This window comes from Salmo trutta, chromosome 14, assembly GCF_901001165.1.
Source record: "Salmo trutta chromosome 14, fSalTru1.1, whole genome shotgun sequence".
Taxonomy (NCBI): Eukaryota; Metazoa; Chordata; class Actinopteri; order Salmoniformes; family Salmonidae; genus Salmo; species Salmo trutta.
Window position 1 is genome coordinate 42585440 of NC_042970.1, and position 26815 is coordinate 42612254.

Genomic DNA, 26815 nt, shown 5'->3' on the forward strand with positions numbered 1-26815 from the left:
CTAGAATCACTTTTCGGTCATAAGAGACGGTGGTAGAAACATCATGTACAAAATAAGTTACAAATAATGCGAAAAAAACACACACAATAGCACAATTGGTTAGGAGACCGTAAAACGGCAGCCATCTCCTCCGGCGTCATTATCTAGAGGAATTAGAAAAACCTTTCCGACCTTCTACCCAAAGTTCTTGTGCAGTGTATACCGCTGAACTGATAACGTGTATGTCGTTTGACTATGTAACTAACCAATCAGAAGTGCTCACCTTTCTGGTACTTGACTGGGTAGCCAATCAGAAGAGCTCACCTCTCTGTCTTTTGAGTGGGTATCCAATCAGAAGGGCTCACCTGTCTGGTATTTGAGTTTGTATCCAATCAGAATGCCGTTAGGCTCCAGGGGTTTGTCCCACTCCAGGTGGATAACATCTGTACTCCTCTGGATGATCTTAAAGAACTTAGGAGCTTCTGGCACTACACACACACAGGAGAGAGAGGGAAAGAAAGGGGGAAGGATAGAAATGAAGAGAGATGGAGGATGTTAGAATGACAGAGGGAGAGAGTGGGAGAGAGAAAGAGGGAGCGAGTTGGTAGGTGTAGGAGAGAGAGTGAGTTACAGTGTAAAAATAATTTGTCCAATGAACTGTATGATAGTTGGAGTTGTCCTTCTCTCTCCTTGTCTCACCTCCTTCCTTGGTACGGAACTCCACATGGTTGCTAGGCGGTCCCTCGTAGCGATTGTTGGCGACCACCATGTATATGCGGTAGTGGCTGTATGGCTGTAGGTCTGTCAGTATGCCAGTAGGCTGGGCCACGGTACTGTAGAACCCTTTAGTCCTCTTCTCTTTATTCACACGCAGACCCTTCACCATGCTGCCCTCACGCCAGTAGTACACCTGAGAGAGAGGGCCCACACACATTGTCATCACAGGGTGGTAGAAACACATGGTGTGTCTGTGTGTGTGTCTGTCTGTGCCCACGTGTGTCGTGTGTGTGTGTGTGTGTGTGTGTGTGTGTGTGTGTGTGTGTGTGTGTGTGTGTGTGTGTGTGTGTGTGTGTGTGTGTGTGTGTGTGTGTGTGTGCGTGCGTGCGTGCGTGCGTGCAGTGGGCTCATGTTCTCACCCTGTACTCCTTGAACTCTCCCAATACAGTGCTGGGATCTACCGGGGTCCAGTGGACATTGACCTTGGTGCTGTCAATCTTAGACACTCGCAGGTCAGTGGGAGGGGCTGTGGGCTCTGGAGGTAGACACGGGTAGGAGATCATCAGCATGACGAGAGAGAAAGAAGAGAGCGAAGAGAGCAAACATTTGCTAGTTCCAAAAAGATGATGAATAGTAAAGAAACGTTGCTTCATGTGTATGTAGGTTTGTGTGGGTACGCACTGTCCTCCCCAGAGTATCCTATGATGATGTTGGACTCGCGTCCCAGTCCAAAGTCATTCACAGCCTGCAGTTTGATCTCATAGGGTACGTAGGTCTCTGTGTCGTGGACAATGTGCTTCGTCTCCACTGTAGTCACATTACTCCATTCCTCCCTCGTATCCTTCCGTCGCCACCACACCGAGTAGCGCAGATAAGGGCCGTTTCGCTCTGTGTCCAACAAGGGCTGGAAAGCACAAAAAGACACACACATTAGTCTACTTTTTACTGGCTGATACAACCTTGCCATTGAGGGTATCATGGCTCTTCATGAAGGGTAAAGGGCGAAACCATGACATCAGTCCCTGCTATGACCCTCTTTCTGTCTCTCACCTCCCAGCTGATCTCCATGTTGTTCTTCCTGGTGCCCCAGCCTTTCAGGCCACTAGGGATAGCATCAGGAGCTGAAACACACAGGGACACAGAGGACAAACGTAATCTCTCTGGCTAAAATACACTACGGTCAAAAGTTTTAGAACACCTAGTCATTCAAGGGTTTTTCTTTATTTTGACTATTTTCTACGTTGTAGAATAATAGTGAAGACATCAAAACTATGAAATAACACATGGAATATTGTAGTAAACAAAAAAGTGTTAAACAAATTCAATTCTATTTTGTATTTGAGATTCTTCAAATAGCCACCCTTTGCCTTGATGACAGCTTTGCACACTCTTGGCATTCTCTCAACCAGCTTCACCTGGAATGCTTTTCCAACAGTCTTGAAGGAGTTCCCACATATGCTGAGCACTTGTTGGCTGCTTTTACTTCACTCTGCGGCCCAACTCATCCCAAACCATCTCAATTTGGTTGAGGTTGGGATTGTGGAGGCCATGTAATCTGATGCAGCACTCCATCACTCTCCTTCTTAGTCAAATAGCCCTTACACAGTCTGGAGGTGTGTTGGGTCATTGTCCTGTTGAAAAACAAATGATAGTCCCACTAAGCGCATACAGATGGGATGGCGTATTGTTGCAGAATGCGATGGTAGCAATGCTGCTTAAGTGTGCCTTGAATTCTAAATAAATCACAGACAGTGTCACCAGCAAAGCACCCCCACACCATCACACCTCCTCCTCCATGCTTTACGGTGGGAAACACACATGTGGAGATAATCTTTTCACCTACATCGCGTCTCACAAAGACATGGCGGTTTGAACCAAAAATATCAAATTTGGACTCCAGACCAAAGGACAAATTTCCACCGGTCTAATGTGCATTGCTCGTGTATTTATTGCCCCAAGCAAGTATCTTCTTCTTATTGGTGTCCTTTTGTAGTGGTTTCTTTGCAGCAATTCGAAAAATGAAGGCCAGATTCACACAGTCTCCTCTTAACAGTTGATGTTGAGATGTGTCTGTTACTTGAACTCTGTGAAACATTTATTTGGGCTGCAATGTCTGAGGCTGTTAACTCTAATGAATTTATCCTCTGCAGCAGAGGTAACTCTGGGTCTTCCATTCCTGTGGCGGTCCTCATGAGAGCCAGTTTCATCATAGCGCTTGATGGTTTCTGCGACTGCACTTGACTGACGTTCATGTCTTAAAGTAATGATGGACTGTCATTTCTCTTTGCTCATTTGAGCTGTTCTTGCCATAATATGGACTTGGTCTTTCACAAAATAGGGCTATCTTCTGTATAACCCCCTACCTTGTCACAACACAACTGATTGGCTCAAACGCATTAAGAAGGAAAGAAATTCCACAAATTTACTTTTAACAAGGCACACCTGTTAATTGAAATACATTCCATGTGACTACATCATGAAGCTGGTTGAGAGAATGCCAAGAGTGTGCAAAGCTGTCACCAAGGCAAAGGGTGGCTTTTAAAGAATTTGAAATATAAAATATATTTTGATTTATTTAACACTTTTTTGGTTATGTTAGATTCTGGGTTAAACTTGGAGCATTGTTATACTCAGAAGTATAGTATCTAAGGAGTGATAGAGACTGGTTTTTACATCAGAAGTTCATGGTTATCTGTAGGAGCCAGATGGCTTTTGAATGTGCTGGGTGAATGGGAGGAAGTCACAGGATTGCTATAGGAGATACGGGTGGACATCTGTGAATTAGGCAAATGAGAGGTTGAGGTCAGGTCAGATCCCCTTAAGGGAGAAACAATGGTTTATTACTCTATTACTTCGTCTTCCTGTCGAACCATAAAATATGTAAGGATTGGAGAGAAGGAGGAGTGCCTAAATTGGTGTATATATACTTGTGGTGATGGAAACATGTTTTGTCTAATGCAGCTGTATTGACCCTATGGGAAGAATTAAACTTGGTTAAGCTTTCATAATGTCCGTTGAGCGTTTAACTCTGAGAATTAGAACCTAACAGTTACTACATGATTCCATATGTGTTATTTCATAGTTTTGATGTCTTCACTATTATTCTACAATGTAGAAAAACATTTAAAATAAAGAAAAACCCTTGACTGAGTAGGTGTCCTAAAACGTTTGACCAGCAGCGTATATTTCACAGAACTCCTGAAAAAGACACCTGCCCTCCCTTCACCCTCCTTCGTTCCCTCTATTATCCTCTTTGATAACCCACTGGTATTGTGGTGAGGATTGGCTGGAGAAATATCTGGTCGAACATCCTCCTAACAACCCTTAACCCTATCCTCATGCATCTCCTCGCTCCCCCCTGACTCACGGGCTCCACTGGTCCGGTATCGTTGCGAGGGGAGGCTGGGGAGGCTCTGGCCCACAGAATTGACAGCGATGACTCTGAACTGGTAGTTGACGAAAGGAGAGAGCTCCAGGATGACCGAGTTTAAGTCTCCGGGATAACTAGACAGGTTCTGCCACTTGCCCGACTGCCAACCGTCCTCCTCAAACTGAACCACGAACACTGCAGGGAAGAGATGTAACAAGCAATGGAACGGTTGAGACATTGGGAAGTAGTCTTGAGTGTGTGTGTGTGCGTGTGTGTATATTTACGTGTGATGTTACTGTGTGTGAGTGTGTGTGCATGCGTGTGTGTATTTACGTGTGACGGGGCTGTTGTGATCATCTCCAGGGATCCAGGTGAGTCGCACGCTGCGTGCTTCAGGGTCAGACAGCTCCAGGTCCATGGGAGAGTCAGGACGGTCTACACATAGAAGGGCCATAGGGTTAGGTGGTACACATCCACACACACACACACACACACACACAACACATGCATTCAAGCAAACGCAGACTCATGCGCACATGCATATTGACATACACACACACACACCAGCACGTGCACATGCATGCACAGACACTCATACGCACACAGACACGCACCCAAACACACTGATACGCACACAGACACGCACCCAAACACACTGATACGCACACACATGTACAGTGCATTCGGAAAGTATTTTCCACATTTTGTTACGTTACAGCCTTATTCTTAAATGGATTAAATTGTTTTTTTTCTACCATAAAGTCTGATTGGTGGAGTGCTGCAGAAATGGTTCTCCCAGCTCGACAGAGGAACTCTGGAGCTGTGTCAGAGTGGCCATCGGGTTCTTGGTCACCTCCGTGTTTTGGTACCATTCCCCAGATCTGTGCCTCGACACAATCCTGTCTCGGAGCTCTACGGACAATTCTTTCGACCTCATGGCTTGGTTTTTGCTCTGACATGCACTGTCAACTGTGGGACCTTATATAGACAGGCGTGTGCCTTTCCAAATAATGTTAAATCAATCGAATTTACCACAGGTAATCAATGGAAACAGGATACAGCTGAGCTCAATTTCGAGTCTAATAGCAAAGAGTCTGAATACTTATGTAAATAAGGTATTTCTCATTTTTAATACATTTGCTAACATAAAAAAAAATGGTTTTCACTTTCTCATTATGGGGTATTGTGTGTAGATTGATGAGGAAAATGTTTTATTTAATTAATTTTAGAATAAGGCAGTACCGTAACAAACTGTGAAAAAAGTCAAGGTGTCTGAATACTTTCCAAATACACACACACACACACACACACACACACACACACACACACACACACACACACACACACACACACACACACACACACACACACACACACACACACACACACACACACACATACACATACACCCTCTCAGCCATAGGCATATTTATACTCATATCTCTTAAACACTACATTCATTCCTTTGGTATTAGGAAGCAATAGTCCAAACGAACCACTGTTATTCTTACTAGAGTGAAGAGAGAGCAAAAAAGATAGAAATTCAGAAACAGAGAGAGAAAGAAAGCGAGAGAGAGAGAGAGAGAGAGAGAGAGAGAGAGAGAGAGAGAGGTAGAAAAGGCCACGGATGTTACCTGTAGGTAAGACACTAGACTGTGAGGGAGACAGGGAGGCGTCCTCTGTGAGGGGGGCAGGGGGTAAAGGTCAGAGGTTAAAGGTTAGAGGTTAGTCAGAGCATTAGTACAGTGGAGGAAACCCATCCACTACAGTACTACAACTGGTGTAGGGTGAAGTTGCTCCTAGATGCTAATCTTGGGTCAGTTTAGCATTTTCCTGACTAGTGGTTAAGGATAGAATTGGAAGAGGGGAGACTGATCCTAGATCTGTATCTAGGGGAAACTTCACCCGGAAGCACCAGAACTACACGACCAGGAAACATATGCAGTATGATCCACCACCAATGCTGACGACCTACAAACTATTAGTAGCAGGAGTCTGATAGAAGTCAATAATGAGAGTAAATTCAGTGACATAAAACTATTTCATGTATTATAGTGTTATCTATGCAGGGCTAACTACAATGTTAAGAAGATGTGGGTTGATGAGAAGATGATTTGTAGAATGAAAGTAGAACATTTTCAAATCCATGTTGAACAAATCCATTTCGGTTTATGTAGCTGGGTTTTGTAGGGCGAGAGTGTGTGTGTGTGTGTGTGTGTGTGTGTGGTTGTGTGTGTGTGTGTGTGTGTGTGTGGTTGTGTGTGTGTGTGTGTGTGTGTGTGTGGTTGTGTGTGTGTGTGTGTGTGTGTGTGTGTGTGTGTGTGTGTGGTTGTGTGTGTGTGTGTGTGTGTGTGTGTGTGTGTGTGTGGTTGTGTGTGTGTGTGTGAGTGTGTGTGTGGTTGTGTGTGTGTGTGTGTGTGTGTGTGTGTGTGTGTGTGTGTGTGTGTGTACCTAACACAGTAAGGCGTGCTGAGGCAGTGTCTTGGTCAATCTCTGTTCTGACAGTGCAGGTGTATGTTCCCTCATCTCCCTCATGGACATTGGGGATGGACAGAGAATCCTCATCCTTCTTCAACCTACAGTGCACAGACAAGGAAGGGAAAATATTACTGTACTTGAACTATTGGAAACAATTAACTATTACAGCCAATGATGCAGCGATAACAAAATAAGCACCATTTGTGGTGAATAAGGTAAGGCTCCCTATATTTTTTATGTATGTTTTCTGCCATAGGTAAACGCTCATGCAAAATAAAAAAAGTGCGTAAACAGCGTTTACTATAGTACTTATTACAACAGTATTACCACATTATCACACTTTATCTTTACCTTACCATCGATCAATAGTGTACAATTCATCACATATCACACAGGGGACAACAAAGTTACAGAAAAGTGTTGTTGTTTGTGTTTTTGGGGTGTGTTTTACCTCGATCCCAGGGAGAGGGGTTTGTCATCTTTCAGCCAGGTAACAGTGATGGGCAGAGTGAGGTCTGATTTGACCCGGCAGTCGAAACGAGCCATGGTGCCTCTGATGGCTGACTGGTGCTCTGGAGCCCTGACGATACGGGTCGGCTCTGAAACACACCCGGGAAACAACACACGCGCACGCATATCCGGGACAATAAGTGGGGATATAGGGAAGGCAATGTCAACCTTGATCCCTGACAATCATATTGTGGAATTTCCGATCAGCTGCAACTCAACAATATGAACACTCGCTTTCTCATGATATGGGATGTTATTAAGGACACTTTCTTTTGAAATGGGATGAATGAGAATGACAAATGCACTGCTGAATACGAATGTCCAAGGCGAACCTCTAAGTTATGTCGTCTGCTCTGAGAAAGGAAAGGTCCGAGGTGTGATTCAAGTCTTCAGAGAGGATGGAAGATTCAATCCAAAATCACATGGGTTGATAAGGCACTTAGAACTGTTTGGCAACAACACAGGGACTATTTGGCACAGAGGAAGAAGAAGGATGGTGTGCTGTGATGTGATTGGTTGCTCTCTAACCTTTGACCTCCAGGCGGACCTGGTTCTCCTCCGTGCCCAGGATGTTGCTGGCCACGCAGGTGTAGGTCCCCTGGTCTTCAGCCCGTGCACGCTTGATCTCTAGGGTCCCGTTGTTGTAGGCCCGATAGTGACCACCGTCTAGACCACTTCCTTGACCATTCTTAAACCTTTATGGACACACACACAGAGGGAGAAAATACTCAGGGTAAGACACACTTGTTTCAAGTAACAGAAACGGAACATGGAACGAAAGTGATCCATACTGTTCCCAGAACAGAACCATTATTTTAAAAGCATGGAAACCGGTTAGTAACGTTATTTTACGTTGCAGGCATTTTTTTTCTAGTCCCACAACAATTACGCAACAATGCTCCTATGCAAAGCCCTCACTCTGTCACTCAGAAACTTATTTCAGCATCTGCCTGCAAGCTGAAAATCTTTGCCAGTGTGTGTGTGCGTGTGTGTTTAGGCTACCTGCCCCTCCCCCCTGAAAAGCGTAGGCTACTATTCTGACATTAGAACTGTGAAAAGATAGGAAGAGAGATGTTTTATTAGGTAGAGAAGAATGGATTCACTTTTCAATGCTAGTTAAGGACATTATAGGCCTAGTTATCACATTTAACATTGGATTTATTAACTCCAAAAAGGAAATCTGTCTTTTTAATTCTGGTGCAGCTTCTATGAAGGAACTTTGAATGTCCTTTGAGCTTGCTAGTTCAAGCTTGTTAGCTAGTTAGCTCAAAGGAAATTCAAAGTTCCTTCCTAGAAGCTGCTATCAGGTATAATTCTATTGACCTAGTTCAGATAATGCATGTAATAACACGATGCCTAGCGCTTCAAGCATGTTTCTCAACCCTCTCACTCTCTTCCCACCCGTAAAATTTCAGTCACGTCTTGCGCATAGGCTACGCTACACTTGTCTCCCCATCATGTATACAACTAGCTTGCCTGCTCTATCCAAACTGATTGATTAATTGAATGAGCTACAACTGTTGATTTCACAGGTTGAAAAGGATCAGAAAGAAACAATATAAACCAGTACTTTTTGGGGGGTTCGAACCGGTTCAGAACACTATTTTGCTGGTCAGAAGAGTGTAACGGAAGCCCAAAAAATAGTGGTTCTGTTCAGAATGAAACAATAAAAATAAAACAATTGGTTCCAACCCCTAACACGCACATCCATACACGTACCCACACACACAACTTTTAAACGTTTTGCACTCATATCTCCTCAGGAGGTAATGTATCTATTCTATCCGGGTCTTTCTTTCCATACTCACTAGCATATGCATTTTTGTTTTGTGTGGACCACTGGAAGAGTAGCTGTTGCACTACAGCTAATGGAGAACCTAATAAAGTAAACTAAACTCACCAGCGCAGCTCAGGAAGTGGCGAGCCAAAATAGGGACAGTCCAGGAAGGTTCTGTTGTTCTCTATCACCTTTATCAGCTGGTTCTTAGGACCCAGCATTCTGGGGGCCATGTCTACAGAGAGAGAGGAAGAGAGAGAGAGAGAGACAGAGAGAGAGAGAGAGAGGGAGAAAGAGAGGGAGAGAGAGAAAGAGGGAGGAAGAGGGAGAGGAAGAGAGAGAGAGACATAATACATTTACATATTTAGTCCTATTTCATTATAGCTTCATTACTCATCATCATCACCACTCTCTTTCTTACCCAGTATGCTAACGAATGCGTTGGTCAGCAAGTAACCATGGTCATTGGAGGCATTACACTGGTACACAGCGCTGCTGCCGATCTGAACGGAGCGGAACATGATGGTGTCACCTGCCACCGATCTGCTAGGGTTGGGCAAGGAGCCTGGAAGAGGGGGAGAAAGGAGGAGAGAGAGAGAAAAGCGAGACAGAGAAAGAGAGAGAATGTAAAATGTAAAAACAGGCTGGCTGTGGAAGCAGCTGGTTTGAGTTGTCTTATTTTGATAAGTATTTCCATGGATGATGAATGATGTTGAATGGGTTGTGAAGGACTCACTATCGCTTTCGATAGGCTCTCCGTTGACCAGCCACTGGATGTGAGGTTTGGGTTTTCCGTTGGCCCGACACACCAGAAGACCGTTCTCATCCGGCGCTAACACCAGATTGGACGGCTGGACCAGCCAATAGGGAGCCGCTGTTGGGTACAAGCGACGCCATTGGTCAGATGGTCAACCAAACAGATCAACACACACGTAAGCAAAACACGCGCACACCCACCCAGACGCTCACATGCATGCACACACACACACCCCTCCCCTCCTTACCTTTAACCTGGACGTAGATGGAGTGTCGGATGCTTCCTATCTTATTGTTGGCCATACACATGTACTCCCCTGCGTCCTCCTCTGACACACTGTCGATACGCAGAGTCTTATTGAAGTTGTCTAGCTTCACCTTCTGGTTCAGGTCTCCCCCCTTCTTAAACCACTTTATACTGGGAGTCGGACTGAGAGAGAGAGGGAGGGAGAGGGAAAGAGTGGGTGAGATGGGAGAGGGAATAGGGGGTGAGATGGGAGAAGGTATAGGGGGTGAGATGGGAGAGGGGGGAGTGAGATTGGGTGTTCTTTTTCCTGATAATAGATTGTGTGTGTGTGTATGCGCGCGCGTGCGTGTGCGTGTGTGTGTGTGTGTGTACGTGTGCGTGTGTGCGTATTTCCGCAACTCACACTCCGGAAGCGATACACTCCAGCTTTAGCTTTTCTCCTCTCATCACCATCCTCGAGCTGTCAGTCCCCGTGGGGGAGAGGAAGTTAGGGGTGGTCTCTGCTACCTTACGACCTGGGGACAGGAGAGCAAGGGGTGAACACACCCACACAATACATTCACCTTCATCTCAATTCTAATCAAACACAATCACTGGAGTTTATGTTTAATCCATGAGTCACTTCCGACACAGTAGGTGTACCAGCTCCTTATAACGATATGAGACAGAGCGCAAACTAATCGGTTTATTATTTTCATGCTTCCATGCCCAGCGTCTCTGCCAAGCAAACGGATGAAACGGTTCATCTAGAATGTTCTCATCGTTCTCTTTCAGTTGCCCCCCCTTAGCTTTGGCTTGTTTTCCGGTTTGTTCCGTAGCCATATCACCCTGTTAGTTGTTCCTTTGTCTCTCCCCCCCCCCCAGCCATTTAAACCAGAGAAGAAGAAACAACAACAGCATTGATCTCCCACTTTCAGTCCGCCAGAGAATCACAATTACGTGAACCGAGACCAGAGAGTCTAAATAAAAAAAGACTGACATCAAAACCAGTCCTGATGAAACGCAGAGAAAACATATCGTTTCTTATTCCCTTTTCTTCTCTGCTTCGAACGAAATCCTTTGATATAGTTAAAAGAGCATATATCGGGCCAGTGAGTTCATATATTTCAGTGGTGTGCTTCATGTAACAACCCCAGCGCATGGCTTAAGCATTTAGCTGATGTTAAATCCCTTCAACGTTTGGATCCCTTCCAGAACCTTCTGAGCTCTGAGTCAGGTTCAGAGTTCGGTCATTAAGGGATTTATACTCTTAAAGATAATGTAGCAGAAATGTTGTGTGAGGCATGTTGTGATTACACACAGATCAGTGGGAATAGTACCACACTTGTGGCTGTGAGCTGTTTAACTGCTTGTTGCGTTGCACTTCACCAAAATCCACCTCAGATCCATTTCAATTCATTATAGATTTACTATATACGTATTATACTTACCCACCATCTCAAAAATCATACGCATATAAATACAGCATTTCCTCAAACAGTAAACACATTAAAACATCACTGCCCAAAGTCAGTGTTACCAAACACTAAATACATTAGGTTGGGTAAGTTAGAAGGTTAGCCCACAGTAAACAGAATTAGCCGAAGAGTAACAGAGCTATAATGAACCAGGCACACGTTAGCTTCTTTCGTGATGCAGATCTGATCTGTATGGGATTAAAGCATGTGTTAGCAGTTAGCATCTCCAGAGCACTGAAAACAGAGATGTGCTATAGTTAGTGACACATGGAGAGGAGAGAGAGGGTCTCAGGGATTAGTGCAGACAACTGGCAGAGGACATATGCACGCCATCACCGCGACAATTGACATTATAGCCGTGGCAACACGCAGCCATGGCAACGTGTAGCCAATGGCACCGCTTGAGCGGGATCCTCCCATGGTGCACTGCAACCCCCGAGGAAAACTAGACCTAGCCCCCGGGGATAAGCTTACTACAACTGTGTGTGTGTGTGCGTGCGTGTGCGCACGTGCGTGTGTAAGAGACAGGTGGTACAGCTCCAACCCGCTCCCATCCTCTCTCTCTCTGTGTGTGTGAACACGCATATGTGTACATTTGCATTTGCAAGCTTATAACTATGAATGAACATATCATGAATACAGATGCTGTTTCTCGCATGCATGGTTTAGGATAATCCCTCTCTTATACCTCCGCCACATGACCGTCCCATAGAGGGTCACGGTGTCTGTCCCCATTTTGTTCCTACGAGAGTCGCCTCACAATGGTACACATGCCATCCCTCCCAGGCCTACTCCCTAGAGCCAGAGTAGTTAGAACATATGCCACTAGTTCCCCCTCTGGCTATATAGGCTGACTCTGGATTGGGCTTGGGTTAAGGGCTTTATGATAAGCAGTAGGAGAGGGGAAGACGCTTTACTCAGTCCAATTCTCGGAGTGATGAGCGATTCATTAGATACAGTGGTGGAGTGCGTGCGTGTGTATGTGTGTGTGTGTGTGTGTGTGTGCGCGTGTGTGTGCGTGCGTGTGTGTGCGTGCGTGTGTGCGCGCGTGCGTGTGTGTGTGTATGTTCTTATTTTTAGTTATTTTTATTTGACCTTTATTTAACTAGGCAAGTCAGTTAAGAACAAATTCTTATTTTCAATGACGGCCTAGGAACAGAGAGGATGTCAGAGAACAGAGCGACCAAGAGGATGTCTTTCGAGGAGACCTTTTCTAATCCCTTTCTTTGCGGTGCTAGCCTCTAGAGTACCACAGGGAGATTCTCCACAGCTCTACTGTCACCACTGACTTAGTTTGGAGGGGCTCTAAAGCCAGGCTTGACATTGGTTGAGTTAAGGGACAAACTGGCCTATTGTCTGTACAGCTGCTGAGGTACCGCATATGCAATGAGTCAGCTGAAGAGAGAATTAGAGGTTATGCTAGGATAAAGGACCTTATGGGCAAATCAACACTGTTGTTTTCTGGCAGTGAGAGGTCTTGGTCAGGGTGAGTGTCATTGAAAACAGCAGGGTGGGTAAATAAAACACCCCACACTTGAATTAAATTGAGTTTAGTAAGGCTGAGCTGGCTGGTTATGAGGCCAGGGTTGAGGTTAAAGTCTGTGCTATAAAAAAGCTCTATCAGTCTGGGAAAGTGGTTGTTAACAGCATCCATTAAGGCTAGGCTGTGTTGTTAGCTGTGTTAGATAGCTATGTTGGTCGCATATCCATTGAGCTGACTGATTAGCAGGCTACATGGCTAGCTGTGTTAGCTAGCTGTGATGTTAAGGCATCCATTGAGCTGAAGGATTAACAGGCTAGGCTATACGGTGCTAGCTGTGTTGATAACGGAGTCATTCAACTGACTGGTTAGCATATGCAGGCTACACTACGGTGGTAGAACGGTGTTATGAGAGTGACATGGTACTGCTGGGGGTGAAGAATGGGAGGAAAAGGAAGAGAGTGTGTCTGGACTAGACTCACCACCGTACGGGTCAGTGGAGTTGACAGAGGAAGTGTCATTATACGGCTCCTCTGAAAACACACACACACAGCAGTCAGCATACAGAACACACAAACACACACACACACGCATGCACACGCATGCGTGCCAACACTCACAATTACATAACCTTTCCAGCTCTAAGAAAACCGTAGAAACTGATGAGCTGCTTTCGTCCCTGCTTCAGATAAAGAGAGATATCAACTTTAATGTCAACTGTGAAGAAAGCAGCTTCCAGGACACGTAGAAGACAATCACTGCTGGAAGTGAACACAGGCACAACAGATCACACTGAGGAACAAAGGAGAACATCCGGATGAAATATTGTACATGTCATGGCACCAGGCCACCTGTAGATGGAGGCATCTTATATCTCATTTACACTGAATGTACAAAACATTGGGAACACCTTCCACATATTGAATTGCACCCCCTTTTGCCCTCAGAACAGTCTCAATTTGTCGGGGCATGGACTCGACAAGGTGTCGAAAGCGATCCACAGGGATGCTGGCCCATGTTGACTCCGATGCTGCCCATAGTTGTGTCATGTTGGCTGGATGTCCTTTGTGTGGTGGACCATTCTTGACGGGAAACTGTTGAGCGTGAAAAACTACCATCAAAGGCCCTTAAATCTTTTGTCTTGCCCATTCACCCTGTGAATGGCACACATACACAATCCATGTCTCAATTGTCTCAAGGCTTAAAAATCCTTCTTTAACCTGTCTCCTCCCCTTCATCTACACTGATTGAAGTGGATTTAACAAGTGACATCAATAAGGGATCATAGCTTTCACCTGGCCAGTCTACTCTCTACACTAAGTGTATAATGTGAGGCACACTGGTTGACCAGGTAGCAAATGATCCCATCTGAACAGAACAATAGACCATGGCTACATTCAAAGCCTATGTGTGTGTGTGTGCGTGCGTGCGTGTGTGCGTGTGTGTGTGTGTGTGTGTGTGTGTGTGTGTGTGTGTGTGTGTGTGTGTGTGTGTGTGTGCGTGTGTAGCCTACTTACTGGTCTGCACTTTGAGTGTGAAGGGGTTTTTCTGCTGGATAGTGTGTGTGAAGAGGAATCGGGCGTTGCAGCTGTAGTCTGTGTGGGAGTCTTTAGCCAGCACGTTAGAGAAATACAGGTCTCCATTCAGGCCCATGGACACACGCTTGTCCTGGGTTATAGGCATCATGCCTGTGGAGGGAGGGAGGGAGGGAGGGAGGGAGGGAGGAATGGGGGCAGAAAGGAAGGAGAGAGAGAAAGACAGATACTAAATCATTTAGACTTCATGCTTCATAATCAACCATAACATGATGTAATTTCAGAGGCATCCACTGAACTGGCCAAGCTGAGTAGCCTGCATCTCATGTGAAATTGAAAAACGAAACTAACTGTAACCTGGTCTCGTTGGCTTGACCTTCTAACTAGTCTGGCCCCGGCTGAGTGTAACAGAGTACCATGTCTGTCCACTCTAGCAGTGTCTGGACACAGTGGCAGCCAGTGGTGCCAGCCATAGACAATATATCCTATCTAGGGTTCGATATCTATGGTGCCAGCTAGGTCAGCTCTAGTGTAGTGTGTATCACCCTCTGGGGCTCTGTGTTAATGTTAACTCCTAACACACACAAGACGCTCCCGACAGATGATCACACACTCGGTAACTATAAAGAGCGAAATGGGCCAATCTGGTTGTCATGACGATGCCCGAGGTCCAATCATAACCCAGCCAGTGGTCTAAGGAAGTGGTGGTGTGCAATTGCGAATGGTCAATGTGCTATAATACTATGATCACTGTGTTTTCTAATCTACTGTAAGTATTCTGTTCATAGTGGCCCCATGGCTAATGCGCAGCATGTCTAATAAAGATTAAATCTGCTTCCCAAATGGCGTGCTTTTCCCTACATAGTGCACTACTTTTGATCAGAGCCCTATGTGCCCTGGTCAAAAGCAGTGCAATATATAGGCATTAGGGTGCCATTTGGGACACAGCCTTACTGAACTGAATGGCTGAGGAGAGAATAGTGGACACCATTAGCTGTGAAGGACCTCTTGAGTCTGGGCTCTTAAAATGGCTTCTGCCGTCTCTTGGGTTCTGCTCTCTCAGCTCTTTACCCAGCCAAGTCAGAGATTCACATGCATGCACAGACAGACACAGACATATTTTCAGTTGGTCAGCAGTAACACACACTGCTATAGAAGAGGACAGAGAGAGAGAGAGAGAGAGAGAGAGAGAGAGAGAGAGAGAGAGGACAGATTGAGAGTGAAATGTGTTAAAGGTTTCTAGACAGGAATAAGAGTGAGTGAGAGAATAAAAGAGTGAGTGGCCAAACAGAAGAGCTGAAAGGTCAAACGACTGGCATAGAGAGAGACACGGACAGAGAGTCAGACAGAGAGAGAGACACTGTCAGAGAAAGACTATTTTAATTATGATAATATTGTAAATCTCCAAAGTAAGCTTTGGCAATATGTGCATTGTTACGTCATGCCAAGAAAGCACATTTAATTGAATTGAGAGAGCGAGACCTGTTGCCACAAGAAAAGGGCAACCAGTGATTAACAAACACAATTGTAAATACAACCCATATTTATGTTGATTTATTTTCCATTTTGTACTTTTAACTATTTGCACTTAAAATGACATTCGTAACGTCTTTAATATTTTTGAATGTTTGTGAGTGCATTTTTATTGTTTATTTCACTTTTTTTATTATCTAGTTCACTTGCTATGGCAATGTTAACATATGTTTCCCATGCCAATAAAGAGAGAGAGAGAAGAGAGAGAGTCAGAGTCAGATAGAGGGGGACAGAGTCAGAGTCAGATAGGGGGAGAGAGGGGGGGAGTCAGAGTCAGATAGAGGGGGAGAGAGTCAGTCAGAGATAAAGAGAGAGAGAGAGAGAAAGAGAGAGAGAGAAAGACAGACAGACAGAGAGGAAGACAGACAGAAGGACAGAGAGAAAGACAGACAGAGAAAAAGACAGACAGAGAGACAGTCAGACAGGCAGGCAGGCAGGCAGACAGACAGACAGACAGACAGACAGACAGACAGACAGACAGACAGACAGACAGACAGACAGACAGACAGACAGACAGACAGACAGACAGACAGACTCACCGCTGTCCATCCAGAAGGTGAGCGGAGGGGGCAGGCCAGGAGGAGGGTTACAGGCCAGGACCAGGGGAGATCCCTCACTTACTACCACTGGCTCCAACACCTCCTTAGGCCACAGAGGAGACTCTGACAGAGGGAGAGAGAGTTTTAGATTATTATTACAAGTCATATTCACTTGCTAACATTTCAGAATGTAGACTAAAGTTTTTTTGTGTCCATGCAAATCTCTTTGTGTCTATCTATCTATGTGTGTGTGTGTGTGTGTGTGTGAGTGCATGTGTATGTGTGTATATAAACAGTCTCCTCACTGGACACTCGTAGTAGGATCTTGCTGGTCAGCGCCGTTCCAAAGTCGTTGGAGGCAAAACACTGGTATTCTCCCTCGTAGTCCTCTGGCCTCCCTCCGCTCCGGAAGCTGATTTCCAGCGTTCCTGAGCGCTTCCGCATCGTCACCCGCGGATCCTTCCCCACGTTGAAGAACTTCCCGTTCCGTCGCCATGAGAACCTGAGACGCCATGGAAACAGAACAGAACAAAACAACTGGGTCAATCCTAGAACTATAAAGCAGGATTAGTCAGTGATGTAAGAAACCTCTAAATTCTTCAGTAATTCGTCCTGGGCCCGTATTCATGTAGTGTCTCAGGTGAAGTGTCCCGGTACAGGATCAGGTCCCCTCTGTCCATGCAATCTTATGTATAATGATCTAAAAAACTAAACTATTCCTAGATCAGCACTCCAACTCCGAGAAGCTGGTCCAGGTCTGTTATGTCAAGCATTGTCTAATGCTTCTTTATCTCAACCACTAATGGGCAGTTGAGCAATTTGCACGGAACACAGATTAAGTACTCCAGATTAAGGACTCCTGAAATACATTTTAAAAAAGCACTTTCAAAGGAGACTCTTGATTTGATAAATGCTTTTAGGGAGCCAGGAGTAAAATACTTAATCTTTGTCTGCGCAACCACACAAAATGTTTTTGGATTGAGAAGCTCTTCTGATTGGTTAATGAATGAATACGGCATGTGGTTACATAACTGCTAGGGCTGCTATTTTTGAAAGGGGATTACTGTCATATTTACTCAACATACAGTAGAGCAGACAGAGTAGATTGTAGTCCCATAGCTCTGTCTGTGGCAGACTGTAGGACCAGGGTCATGGAACCACAACTAGAGCGGGACAATGGGTGTATCTCTAGGAGGCCGTATGGGAGCCAACAGGACTGATTGGGACTGAATGAGTGAGCGATCCCTCTCTGAATGATTCATGAGCATGAATAGTAAACTGGCCGCATTATTCTAGCACAATGACTTTCCTAGGAAGGGAGAGAGGTGTGTGTGTGTGTGTGTGTGTGTGTGTGTGTGTGTGTGTGTGTGTGTGTGTGTGTGTGTGTGTGTGTGTGTGTGTGTGTGTGTGACATTTTATTAGTCCCCACGAGGTCAAATGCTATTTCTAGGGTGTTTAGGGTTAAGATTAGAATTAGTGTTAGGGTTAGAATTACATTAAGGGTTAGGGTTAGGAACTAGGGTTAGTTTTAGGGTTTGGGTTAGGGAAAATAGGATTTTGAATGGGGTGTGTGTGTGCATTTGTATGTGTGTGTATTGTGTGTTTGTTATGAGTGTGTTTTATGTAAACCCTCAATGTGCCTCGAAACAAACAAAAAGCACCCCTGAATGAGACCACTGTCCTCAGCTGGTCAGGGCCTGGTTACGCAACATGGGTGTGTGTGTGTGTGTGTGTCTGTGTGTGGGCGTGCGTGTGTGCGTGTGGGTGTGCATGCGTGTGTATGTGTCAGTGGGTCCGTATTAGCCCATCTGATGGCATGAGAGAGGAGGGGAAGTGATGGGAGCAGGGGGAGGTAGAATAATGGTTTGAAGGGGACACAGGCTGGCATATCAGGTTGAGGCATAGGGGAGGGCAGTGTGGGTGCTGCTGGTGAGTTGGTGTGGGGTAGGAGGAGGGGGAGGAGGTGGCGGAGTGGGAGAATGAGGAGGTGGTGGAGTGGGAGAAAGAGGAGGTGGTGGTGGAGTGGGAGAAGGTGGTGGAGTGGGAGAAGGTGGTGGAGTGGGAGAAGGAGGAGGTGGTGGTGGAGTGGGAGAAGGTGGTGGACTGGGAGAAGGTGGTGGACTGGGAGAAGGAGGAGGTGGTGGAGTGGGAGAAGGTGGTGGACTGGGAGAAGGAGGAGGTGGTGGAGCGGGAGAAGGTGGTGGACTGGGAGAAGGAGGAGGTGGTGGAGTGGGAGAAGGTGGTAGAGTGGGAGAAGGAGGAGGTGGTGGAGTGGGAGAAGGTGGTAGAGTGGGAGAAGGAGGAGGTGGTGGAGCGGGAGAAGGTGGTGGAGTGGGAGAAGGAGGAGGTGGTGGAGTGGGAGAAGGTGGTAGAGTGGGAGAAGGAGGAGGTGGTGGAGTGGGAGAAGGTGGTAGAGTGGGAGAAGGAGGAGGTGGTGGAGTGGGAGAAGGTGGTGGAGTGGGAGAAGGAGGAGGTGGTGGAGTGGTAGAAGGAGGAGGGTGGTGGAGTGGGAGAAGGTGGTAGAGTGGGAGAAGGAGGAGGTGGTGGAGTGGGAGAAGGTGGTGGAGTGGGAGAAGGAGGAGGTGGTGGAGTGGTAGAAGGAGGAGGTGGTGGAGTGGGAGAAGGAGGAGGTGGTGGAGCGGGAGAAGGTGGTAGAGTGGGAGAAGGAGGAGGTGGTGGAGTGGGAGAAGGTGGTGGAGTGGGAGAAGGAGGAGGTGGTGGAGTGGGAGAAGGTGGTAGAGTGGGAGAAGGAGGAGGTGGTGGAGTGGGAGAAGGTGGTGGAGTGGGAGAAGGAGGAGGTGGTGGAGTGGTAGAAGGAGGAGGTGGTGGAGTGGGAGAAGGTGGTGGAGTGGGAGAAGGAGGAGGTGGTGGAGTGGGAGAAGGAGGAGGTGGTGGAGTGGGAGAAGGAGGAGGTGGTGGAGTGGGAGAAGGAGGAGGTGGTGGAGTGGGAGAAGGTGGTAGAGTGGGAGAAGGAGGAGGTGGTGGAGTGGGAGAAGGTGGTGGAGTGGGAGAAGGAGGAGGTGGTGGTGGAGTGGGAGAAGGTGGTAGAGTGGGAGAAGGAGGAGGTGGTGGAGTGGGAGAAGGTGGTGGAGTGGGAGAAGGAGGAGGTGGTGGAGCGGGAGAAGGTGGTAGAGTGGGAGAAGGAGGAGGTGGTGGAGTGGGAGAAGGTGGTAGAGTGGGAGAAGGAGGAGGTGGTGGAGCGGGAGAAGGTGGTGGACTGGGAGAAGGAGGAGGTGGTGGAGTGGGAGAAGGTGGTAGAGTGGGAGAAGGAGGAGGGTGGTGGAGTGGGAGAAGGAGGAGGTGGTGGAGTGGGAGAAGGAGGAGGTGGTGGAGTGGGAGAAGGTGGTAGAGTGGGAGAAGGAGGAGGTGGTGGAGTGGGAGAAGGTGGTGGAGTGGGAGAAGGAGGAGGTGGTGGTGGAGTGGGAGAAGGTGGTAGAGTGGGAGAAGGAGGAGGTGGTGGAGTGGGAGAAGGTGGTGGAGTGGGAGAAGGAGGAGGTGGTGGAGCGGGAGAAGGTGGTAGAGTGGGATAAGGAGGAGGTGGTGGAGTGGGAGAAGGTGGTAGAGTGGGAGAAGGAGGAGGTGGTGGAGTGGGAGAAGGTGGTGGAGTGGGAGAAGGAGGAGGTGGTGGTGGAGTGGGAGAAGGTGGTAGAGTGGGAGAAGGAGGAGGTGGTAGAGTGGGAGAAGGTGGTAGAGTGGGAGAAGGAGGAGGTGGTGGAGTGGGAGAAGGTGGTAGAGTGGGAGAAGGAGGAGGTGGTGGAGTGGGAGAAGGTGGTAGAGTGGGAGAAGGAGGAGGTGGTGGAGTGGGAGAAGGTGGTGGACTGGGAGAAGGAGGAGGTGGTGGAGCGGGAGGAAGGTGGTGGACTGGGAGAAGGAGGAGGTGGTGGAGTGGGAGAAGGTGGTAGAGTGGGAGAAGGAGGAGGTGGTGGAGTGGGAGAAGGTGGTAGAGTGGGAGAAGGAGGAGGTGGTGGAGTGGGAGAAGGAGGAGGAGGTGGCGGAGTGGGAGAAGGAGGAGGAGGTGGTGGAGGTGGAGAAGGAGGAGGGGGTAAAGGCAACATAGTTCAGTGTGTTTCTATTATGATGGCATGACCAGCGGTGGAGGGACAAGGGAGAGGAGTAGGCGAGGGGAGGAGTGGAGACAAAGAGAGAGGAGGAAGCAAGGTGAAAGCACTTGTCAGGTCTGGAAAGCAGGGCACTTGTCAGCTTGGGAATATGGGGGGTGGCTGGATGGCTGTCATGGGGTATGGGGTTGGGGTAGGGGCAGGGGTGGGTGGCGTGTAGGCGATAGGTTTGGGATGCTGACAAGGTTCAGGTGGGGGTTGGAATGGGGTCGAAGGTGGAGGGTAGGTGGTGAGATGGGGTGCAGGATGGCACACTGGCAGAGCAGTGCTGACCTATTCATGCTCAAACTAATGACTGTCACACTGTATAACTGTCACCGTCAGAGAGAGAGAGAAAGGCCATGGTAAGGTAACAGTAGGGCAGATCGAGAGGGGGGGTTGAGAGAAGTGAGACAAGATATAAACAGGGAGAAAAAAAGAGTGAATATGAGAGCGAGAAAGAATGAGAGAGAGAACAAGTGGCGACACCCAGCTCCAGCAGAGAGAAAAGGAGGGGTAGAGTGTGAGATAACGACAGAGTAGGAAAGTATGCAGGATGGAGAGGGAACAAAACAAGCACAAATAAAAACACAAAAGAATAATCAGAGAAAGAGAGAGAGAGAGAGAGCAGGCGAGAGGGTGCGGGAAATGAGAGACGACAAGCTGAGTGGAGGAGGGAGGGATGAGAGAAGCGATAGATGACGGATGGACAGAAAGAAGGATGGAGCAATGAGAGGAGGTCTTTGTGTGTAACTCACGTTGGCACGGGGTTCCCCTTGGCCTCACACTCAATGATGATGTTATCTCTGGGATCAACAATGTAGTCCTTCAATGACTGTTTCATAATGGTGGGAGGCTGCTTCACTGGAGAGAGAGCGAGACAATGGAGAGAGAGAATGTACCGAGAGAGAGAGAGAAAGAGAGAGACAAAGGACAGAGAGAGAGACAAAAGAGAGAGCGAGAGAGAGAATGTTCATAACCTCTAACTTACCTCTAGCCCTAGTAGGCATGTAGTGTACTTTTAAAAATATATAGATAAAACATGAACAAGTATAGGAAGCATTCTTCGACCCTGCTGCTGGAGGGCTGCAGTGGGTGTGCCTGTATGTGTGTGTGTGTGTGTGTGTGTGTGTGTGTGTGTGTGTGTGTGTGTGCAGGCTTTTGTGTGTGTGTGTGTGTGTGTGTGTGTGTGTGTGTGTGTGTGTGTGTGTGTGTGTGTGTGTGTGTGTGTGTGTGTGTGTGTGCAGGCTTTTGTTCTAATGAAGAACTATAACACACCTGGTTCACCTAATGAACTAAACAGTAAGACATTGGTGAGCTGAATCAGGTGTGTCAGTTTAGTGTTAGGAGATAAAAGACATTGCACCAGACAATACACATCACCAGACATCCCCCCCCCCCCCCCCCCCCCCCAGCTCACACACTCACACTGTGGCCATATCCAGATGAGTTGGTTCCATTGACTCTGTGTATTCTCCCCTCCCTCTGGCCTTAACACAGCTGTGCTCACTCTTCTATGCACATTTAATTTCCCACTTAAGCCAGATGATTCCCCACTGTTTCTCTGCCCTGCTCCACTTCTAGATCACTTAGCGCTAGGGGCTCATTCTGCTCCTTCTGCCTCAGCACTGACACTACACAGCAATCAGGCCCAGCCTCAAAGAAAACAGTTTGCGCCGTCCCGCTGTACAAAATAGCCTCAGTCGAAAGGAAAGCTCGCTTGCCAAGATGTGCCAAGATGGGAGAGAGGAATGACCGTGTGGGTGTATTTGTGTGTTCCATAAATCTTGTCCAGAGTAACTGCAGTCTGAAAGGGAATAGCCCAAGTCTGACGGAAGTTCCCTTGCCAAGATAGAGAATCTTCTGTAAGAGGGAAAGAGCGAGGGGATTTCATCGCTCATTACTATTCTCTCTATGTCCTCAGTTTGGGGTTGCCGGCAGTTACGCAACTGTTGTTAAGCACTACTTTAAATGTATAGAATAGGTAACAACTGTAGTCATCCACCCGTTTGTGTTTCCATGGGTTAAAGCAACAAACCAAAAAACATGACTGAAACTTAAATCGATCTCAGATTGATTGTCTGGGGCCAAGTTCACCTCCCCTTTCATGTAAGAAAGTCATGACAATGGATTTTAGTGAAAGAGGATCATTTTGTACATTTTAAACTGCGAGTTTGACCAATTCCAGTCCCCTCGGGAGGGGGGGGGGGGGGGGGGGGGGGGGGACTGTGGCCATATCCAGGAGATTATTATTATTTCTCCTGCTACCAGTCACTTTCTCCTAATCCCTGCTACATGTACAGTGCATTCGGAAAGTATTCAGAGCCCTTCACCTTTTCCACATTTTCTTACGTTACAGTCTTAATCTAAAATGGATGAAAAAAAATCCTCATCAATGTACACGCAATAGCCCATAATGAAAAAGTGAAAACAGGTTTTTAGACATTTTGCAAATTCATTAAAAATAAAAAAACTGAAATACCTTATTTACATAAGTATTCAGACTCTTTGCTATGAGATTCGAAATTGAGCTCAGGTGCATCCTGTTTCAATTGATCATCCTTGAGATGTTTCTACAACTTGATTGATTGAACATGATTTGGAAAGACACACACCTGTCTATATAAGGTCCTACAGTTGACAGTGCATGTCAGAGCAAAAACCAAGCCATGAGGTCGAAGGAATTGTCTGTAGAGCTCTGAAACAGGATTGTGTCGAGGCCCAGACGTGGAGAAGGGTACCAAAACATTTCTGCAGCACCAAAGGTCCCCAAAAACACAGTGACCTTTATTATTCCTAAATGGAAGAAGTTTGGAACCACCAAGACACTTCCTAGAGCTGGCCGCCAGGCCAAACTGAGCAGACGACTGACAAGGGCCTTGGCTCAGTGAGGTGACCAAGAACCCGATGGTTACTCTGACAGAACTCCAGAGTTCCTATGTGGATATGGAATAACTTCCAGAAGGACAACCATCTCTGCAGCACTCCCCCAATCAGGCTTGTATTGTAGATTGCCAGATGGAAGCCACTCCTCAGTAAAAGGCACATGACAGCACGCTTGGAGTTTGCCAAAAGGCACCTAAAAGACTCTCAGACCATGAGAAACAAGACTATCTGGTCTGATGAAACCAAGATTTAATGCCAAGCGTCACGTCTGGAGGAAACAGGCACCATCCTTACGGTGAAGCATGGTGGTGGCAGCATCATGCTGTGGGGATGTTTTTCAGCAGCAGGGACTGGGTGACTAGTCAGGATCGAGGGAAAAATTAATGGAGCAAAGTACAGAGAGATCCTTAATGAAAACCTGCTCCAGAGCACTCAGGACCTAGGACTGGGGCGAAAGCTCACCTTCCAACAGGACAACAACCCTAAGCACACAGCCATGACAACGCAGGAGTGGCTTCAGGAAAAGTCTCTGAATGTCTTTGAGTGGCCCATCCAGAGCCCATACCCGATCAAACATATCTGGAGAGACCTGAAAATAGCTGTGCAGCGATTCAACCTGACAGAGCTTGAGAGGATCTGCAGAGAAGAATGGGAGGAACTCCCCAAATACAGGTGTTCTAAGCTTGTAGTGTCATACCCAAGAAGACTCGCGGCTGTAACTGCTGCCAACGGTGCTTCAACAAAGTACCGAGTAAAGGGTCTGAATACTTACAGTTGAAATCGGACGTTTACATACACTTAGTTTGGAGTCATTGAAACTCGTTTTTCAACCACTCCACAAATTTCTTGTTAACAAACTATAGTTTTGGCAAGTCGGTTAGGACATCAACTTTGTGCATGACACAAGTAATTTTCCAACAATTGTTACCAGACAAATTATTTCACTTATAATTCACTGTATTACAATTCCAGTGGGTCAGAAGTTTAAGTTGACTGTGCCTTTAAACAGCTTGGAAAATTCCAGAAAATGATGTCATGGCTTTAGAAGCTTCTGATAGGATAATTGACATAATTTGAGTCAATTGGAGGTGCACCTGTGGATGTATTTCAAGGCCTACCTTCCAACTCAGTGCCTCTTTGCTTGACATCATGGGAAAATCAAAAGAAATCAGCCAAGGCCTCCTGAAGGTACCACGTTCATCTGTACAAACAATAGTACGCAAGTATAAACACCATGGGACCACGCAGCCATCATACCGCTCAGGTAGGAGACGCGTTCTGCCTCCTAGAGATGAACGTACTTTGGTGCGAAAAGTGCAAATCAATCCCAGAACAACAGCAAAGGACCTTGTGAATATGCTGGAGGAAACAGGCACAAAAGTATCTATATCCACAGTAAAACGAGTCCTATATCGACATAACCTGAAGGGCCACTCAACAAGGAAGAAGCCACTGCTCCAAAACTGCCATAAAAAAACCAGACTATAGTTTGCAACTGCACTAGGGACAAATATCATACTTTTTGGAGAATTGTCCTCTGGTCTGATGAAACAAAAATAGAACAGTTTGGCCATCGTTATGTTTGGAGGAAAAAGGGGGAGACTTGCAAGCCGAAGAACACCATCCCAACCGTGAAGCATGGGGTTGGCAGCATCATGTTGTGGGGGTGCTTTACTGCAGGAGGGACTGGGACTGGTGCACTTCACAAAATAGATGGCATCATGAGGGAGGAAAATTATGTGGATATATTGAAGCAACAACATTAAGACATCAGTCAGGAAGTTAAAGCTTGGTCGTAAATGGGTCTTCTAAATGGACAATGACCCCAAGCATACTTCCAAAGTTGTGGCAAAATGGCTTAAGGACAACAAAGTCAAGGTATTGAAGTGGACATCACAAAGCCCTGACCTCAATCCCATAGAAAATTTGTGGGCAGAACTGAAAATGCTTGAGTGAGAAAGGAGGCCGACAAACCTGATTCAGTTACACCAGCTCTGTCAGGAGGAATGGGCCAAAATTCACCCAACTTATTGTGGGAAGCTTGTGGAAGGCTACCCGAAACGTTTGACCCATGTTAAACAATTTTAAGGCAATGCTACCAAATACTAATTGAGTGTATGTAAACTTCTGACCCACTGGGAATGTGATTAAAGAAATTAAATCTGAAATAAATCATTCTCTCTACTATTATTCTGACATTTCACATTCTTAAAATAAAGTGGTGATCCTAACTGACCTAAGACAGGGAATTCTTACAAGGGTTAAATGTCAGGAATTGTGAAAAACTGAGTTTAGGTGTATGTAAACTTCTGACTTCAACTGAACATAAATGTGAAATGTAAGTTTTTTTTTTTTTTAATACTTTTGCAAAAATTTCTAAAACATTTTTTGCTTTGTCATTGTGGGTTATTGTGTGTAGATTGATGAGGGGGGGGAAAATATATATCTAAAAAAATTAAATCCATTTTAGAATAAGGCTGAAACGTAACAAAATGTGGAAAAAGTTAAGGGGTCTGAATACTTTCCCAGTGCACTGTAAATATTTCCATCAAATACTCCAGTATCCCTGCACAATATAAATCTGTTAATGGCACTGACCCTGTATATAGCTCCCTCTCTTATTTCTTATTTCTTGTGTTTTTTGTATTATATTATATATTATATACATGATTCCGTATGTGTTATTTCATAATATTGATGTCTTCACCATTATTCTACAGTGTAGAAAATAAGTAAAAGTAAAAATATCAAAAAACTCTTGAATGAGTAGATGTGTCCAAACTTTTGACTGGTACTGGACATACATATATTTATGTATGTACAGTACCATATATATATATATATATGTACAGTACCAGTCAAAAGTTTGGACACACCTACTCATTCAAGAGTTTTTTGATATTTTTACTATTTTCTACACTGTAGAATAATAGTGAAGACACCAATATTATGAAATAACACATACGGAATCATGTAGTGTCACGATTCCCACCGACAGTGGCGCCCCCTCCTGCTCGGGTGGCGCTCGGCGGTCGTCGTCACCGGCCTATTAGCTGCCACCGATTCCCTTTGCTTTTCCCTTTTTTTAATTTTAGACACCTGTGGTCAATTAGCCATTAGAGGGGCTATTTAGGTTAGCTGGCCCGCTCCTTTTCGTGCAGGATTAATTGTTGTTTCCGACTGTCTTATTCATGTTCGGCTTGGCATTGTCACACCTTATTTATTCCCCTGTGTTTGGGAACTTTGGTTTTTGTTTTCTCAAAGTGTTATTAAAAAACAACACTCCCTGTGCTCGTTGCTTCCTGCGCCTCATTCCTAAACCACGACTACCAACGCCGTTACATGTAGTAACCAAGAAATGGTTAAACAAATCAAAATATATTTTTTATTTTCGATTCTTCAAAGTAGCCACACTTTGCCTTGATGACGGCTTTGCACACTTCCCATTCTCTCA

General features: G+C 46.1%; 1 protein-coding gene across 12 annotated transcripts in view; it reads right to left on the minus strand.

Moving 5' to 3' along the window:
* Positions 1–26815, minus strand: part of nfasca (neurofascin homolog (chicken) a) — a 143617-nt gene that overhangs the window by 33208 nt on the left and 83594 nt on the right. For 9 of the 12 annotated variants that reach the window (XM_029775930.1, XM_029775933.1, XM_029775939.1 and 6 more), the window contains 21 exons: positions 21234–21339; positions 16684–16880; positions 16379–16501; positions 14289–14459; positions 13254–13304; positions 10238–10349; positions 9836–10017; positions 9568–9705; positions 9253–9396; positions 8955–9066; positions 7583–7749; positions 6996–7143; positions 6518–6642; positions 5701–5745; positions 4400–4501; positions 4064–4261; positions 1747–1817; positions 1378–1600; positions 1116–1231; positions 679–889; positions 345–467 (listed from right to left, as the gene is read on the minus strand). In XM_029775930.1, the coding sequence (XP_029631790.1) occupies positions 345–467; positions 679–889; positions 1116–1231; positions 1378–1600; positions 1747–1817; positions 4064–4261; positions 4400–4501; positions 5701–5745; positions 6518–6642; positions 6996–7143; positions 7583–7749; positions 8955–9066; positions 9253–9396; positions 9568–9705; positions 9836–10017; positions 10238–10349; positions 13254–13304; positions 14289–14459; positions 16379–16501; positions 16684–16880; positions 21234–21339 (2865 nt within the window). The remainder of the gene's footprint in view (positions 1–344; positions 468–678; positions 890–1115; positions 1232–1377; positions 1601–1746; positions 1818–4063; positions 4262–4399; positions 4502–5700; positions 5746–6517; positions 6643–6995; positions 7144–7582; positions 7750–8954; positions 9067–9252; positions 9397–9567; positions 9706–9835; positions 10018–10237; positions 10350–13253; positions 13305–14288; positions 14460–16378; positions 16502–16683; positions 16881–21233; positions 21340–26815) is intronic. The other 3 variants (XM_029775940.1, XM_029775934.1, XM_029775936.1) reach the window with 2 other exon arrangements.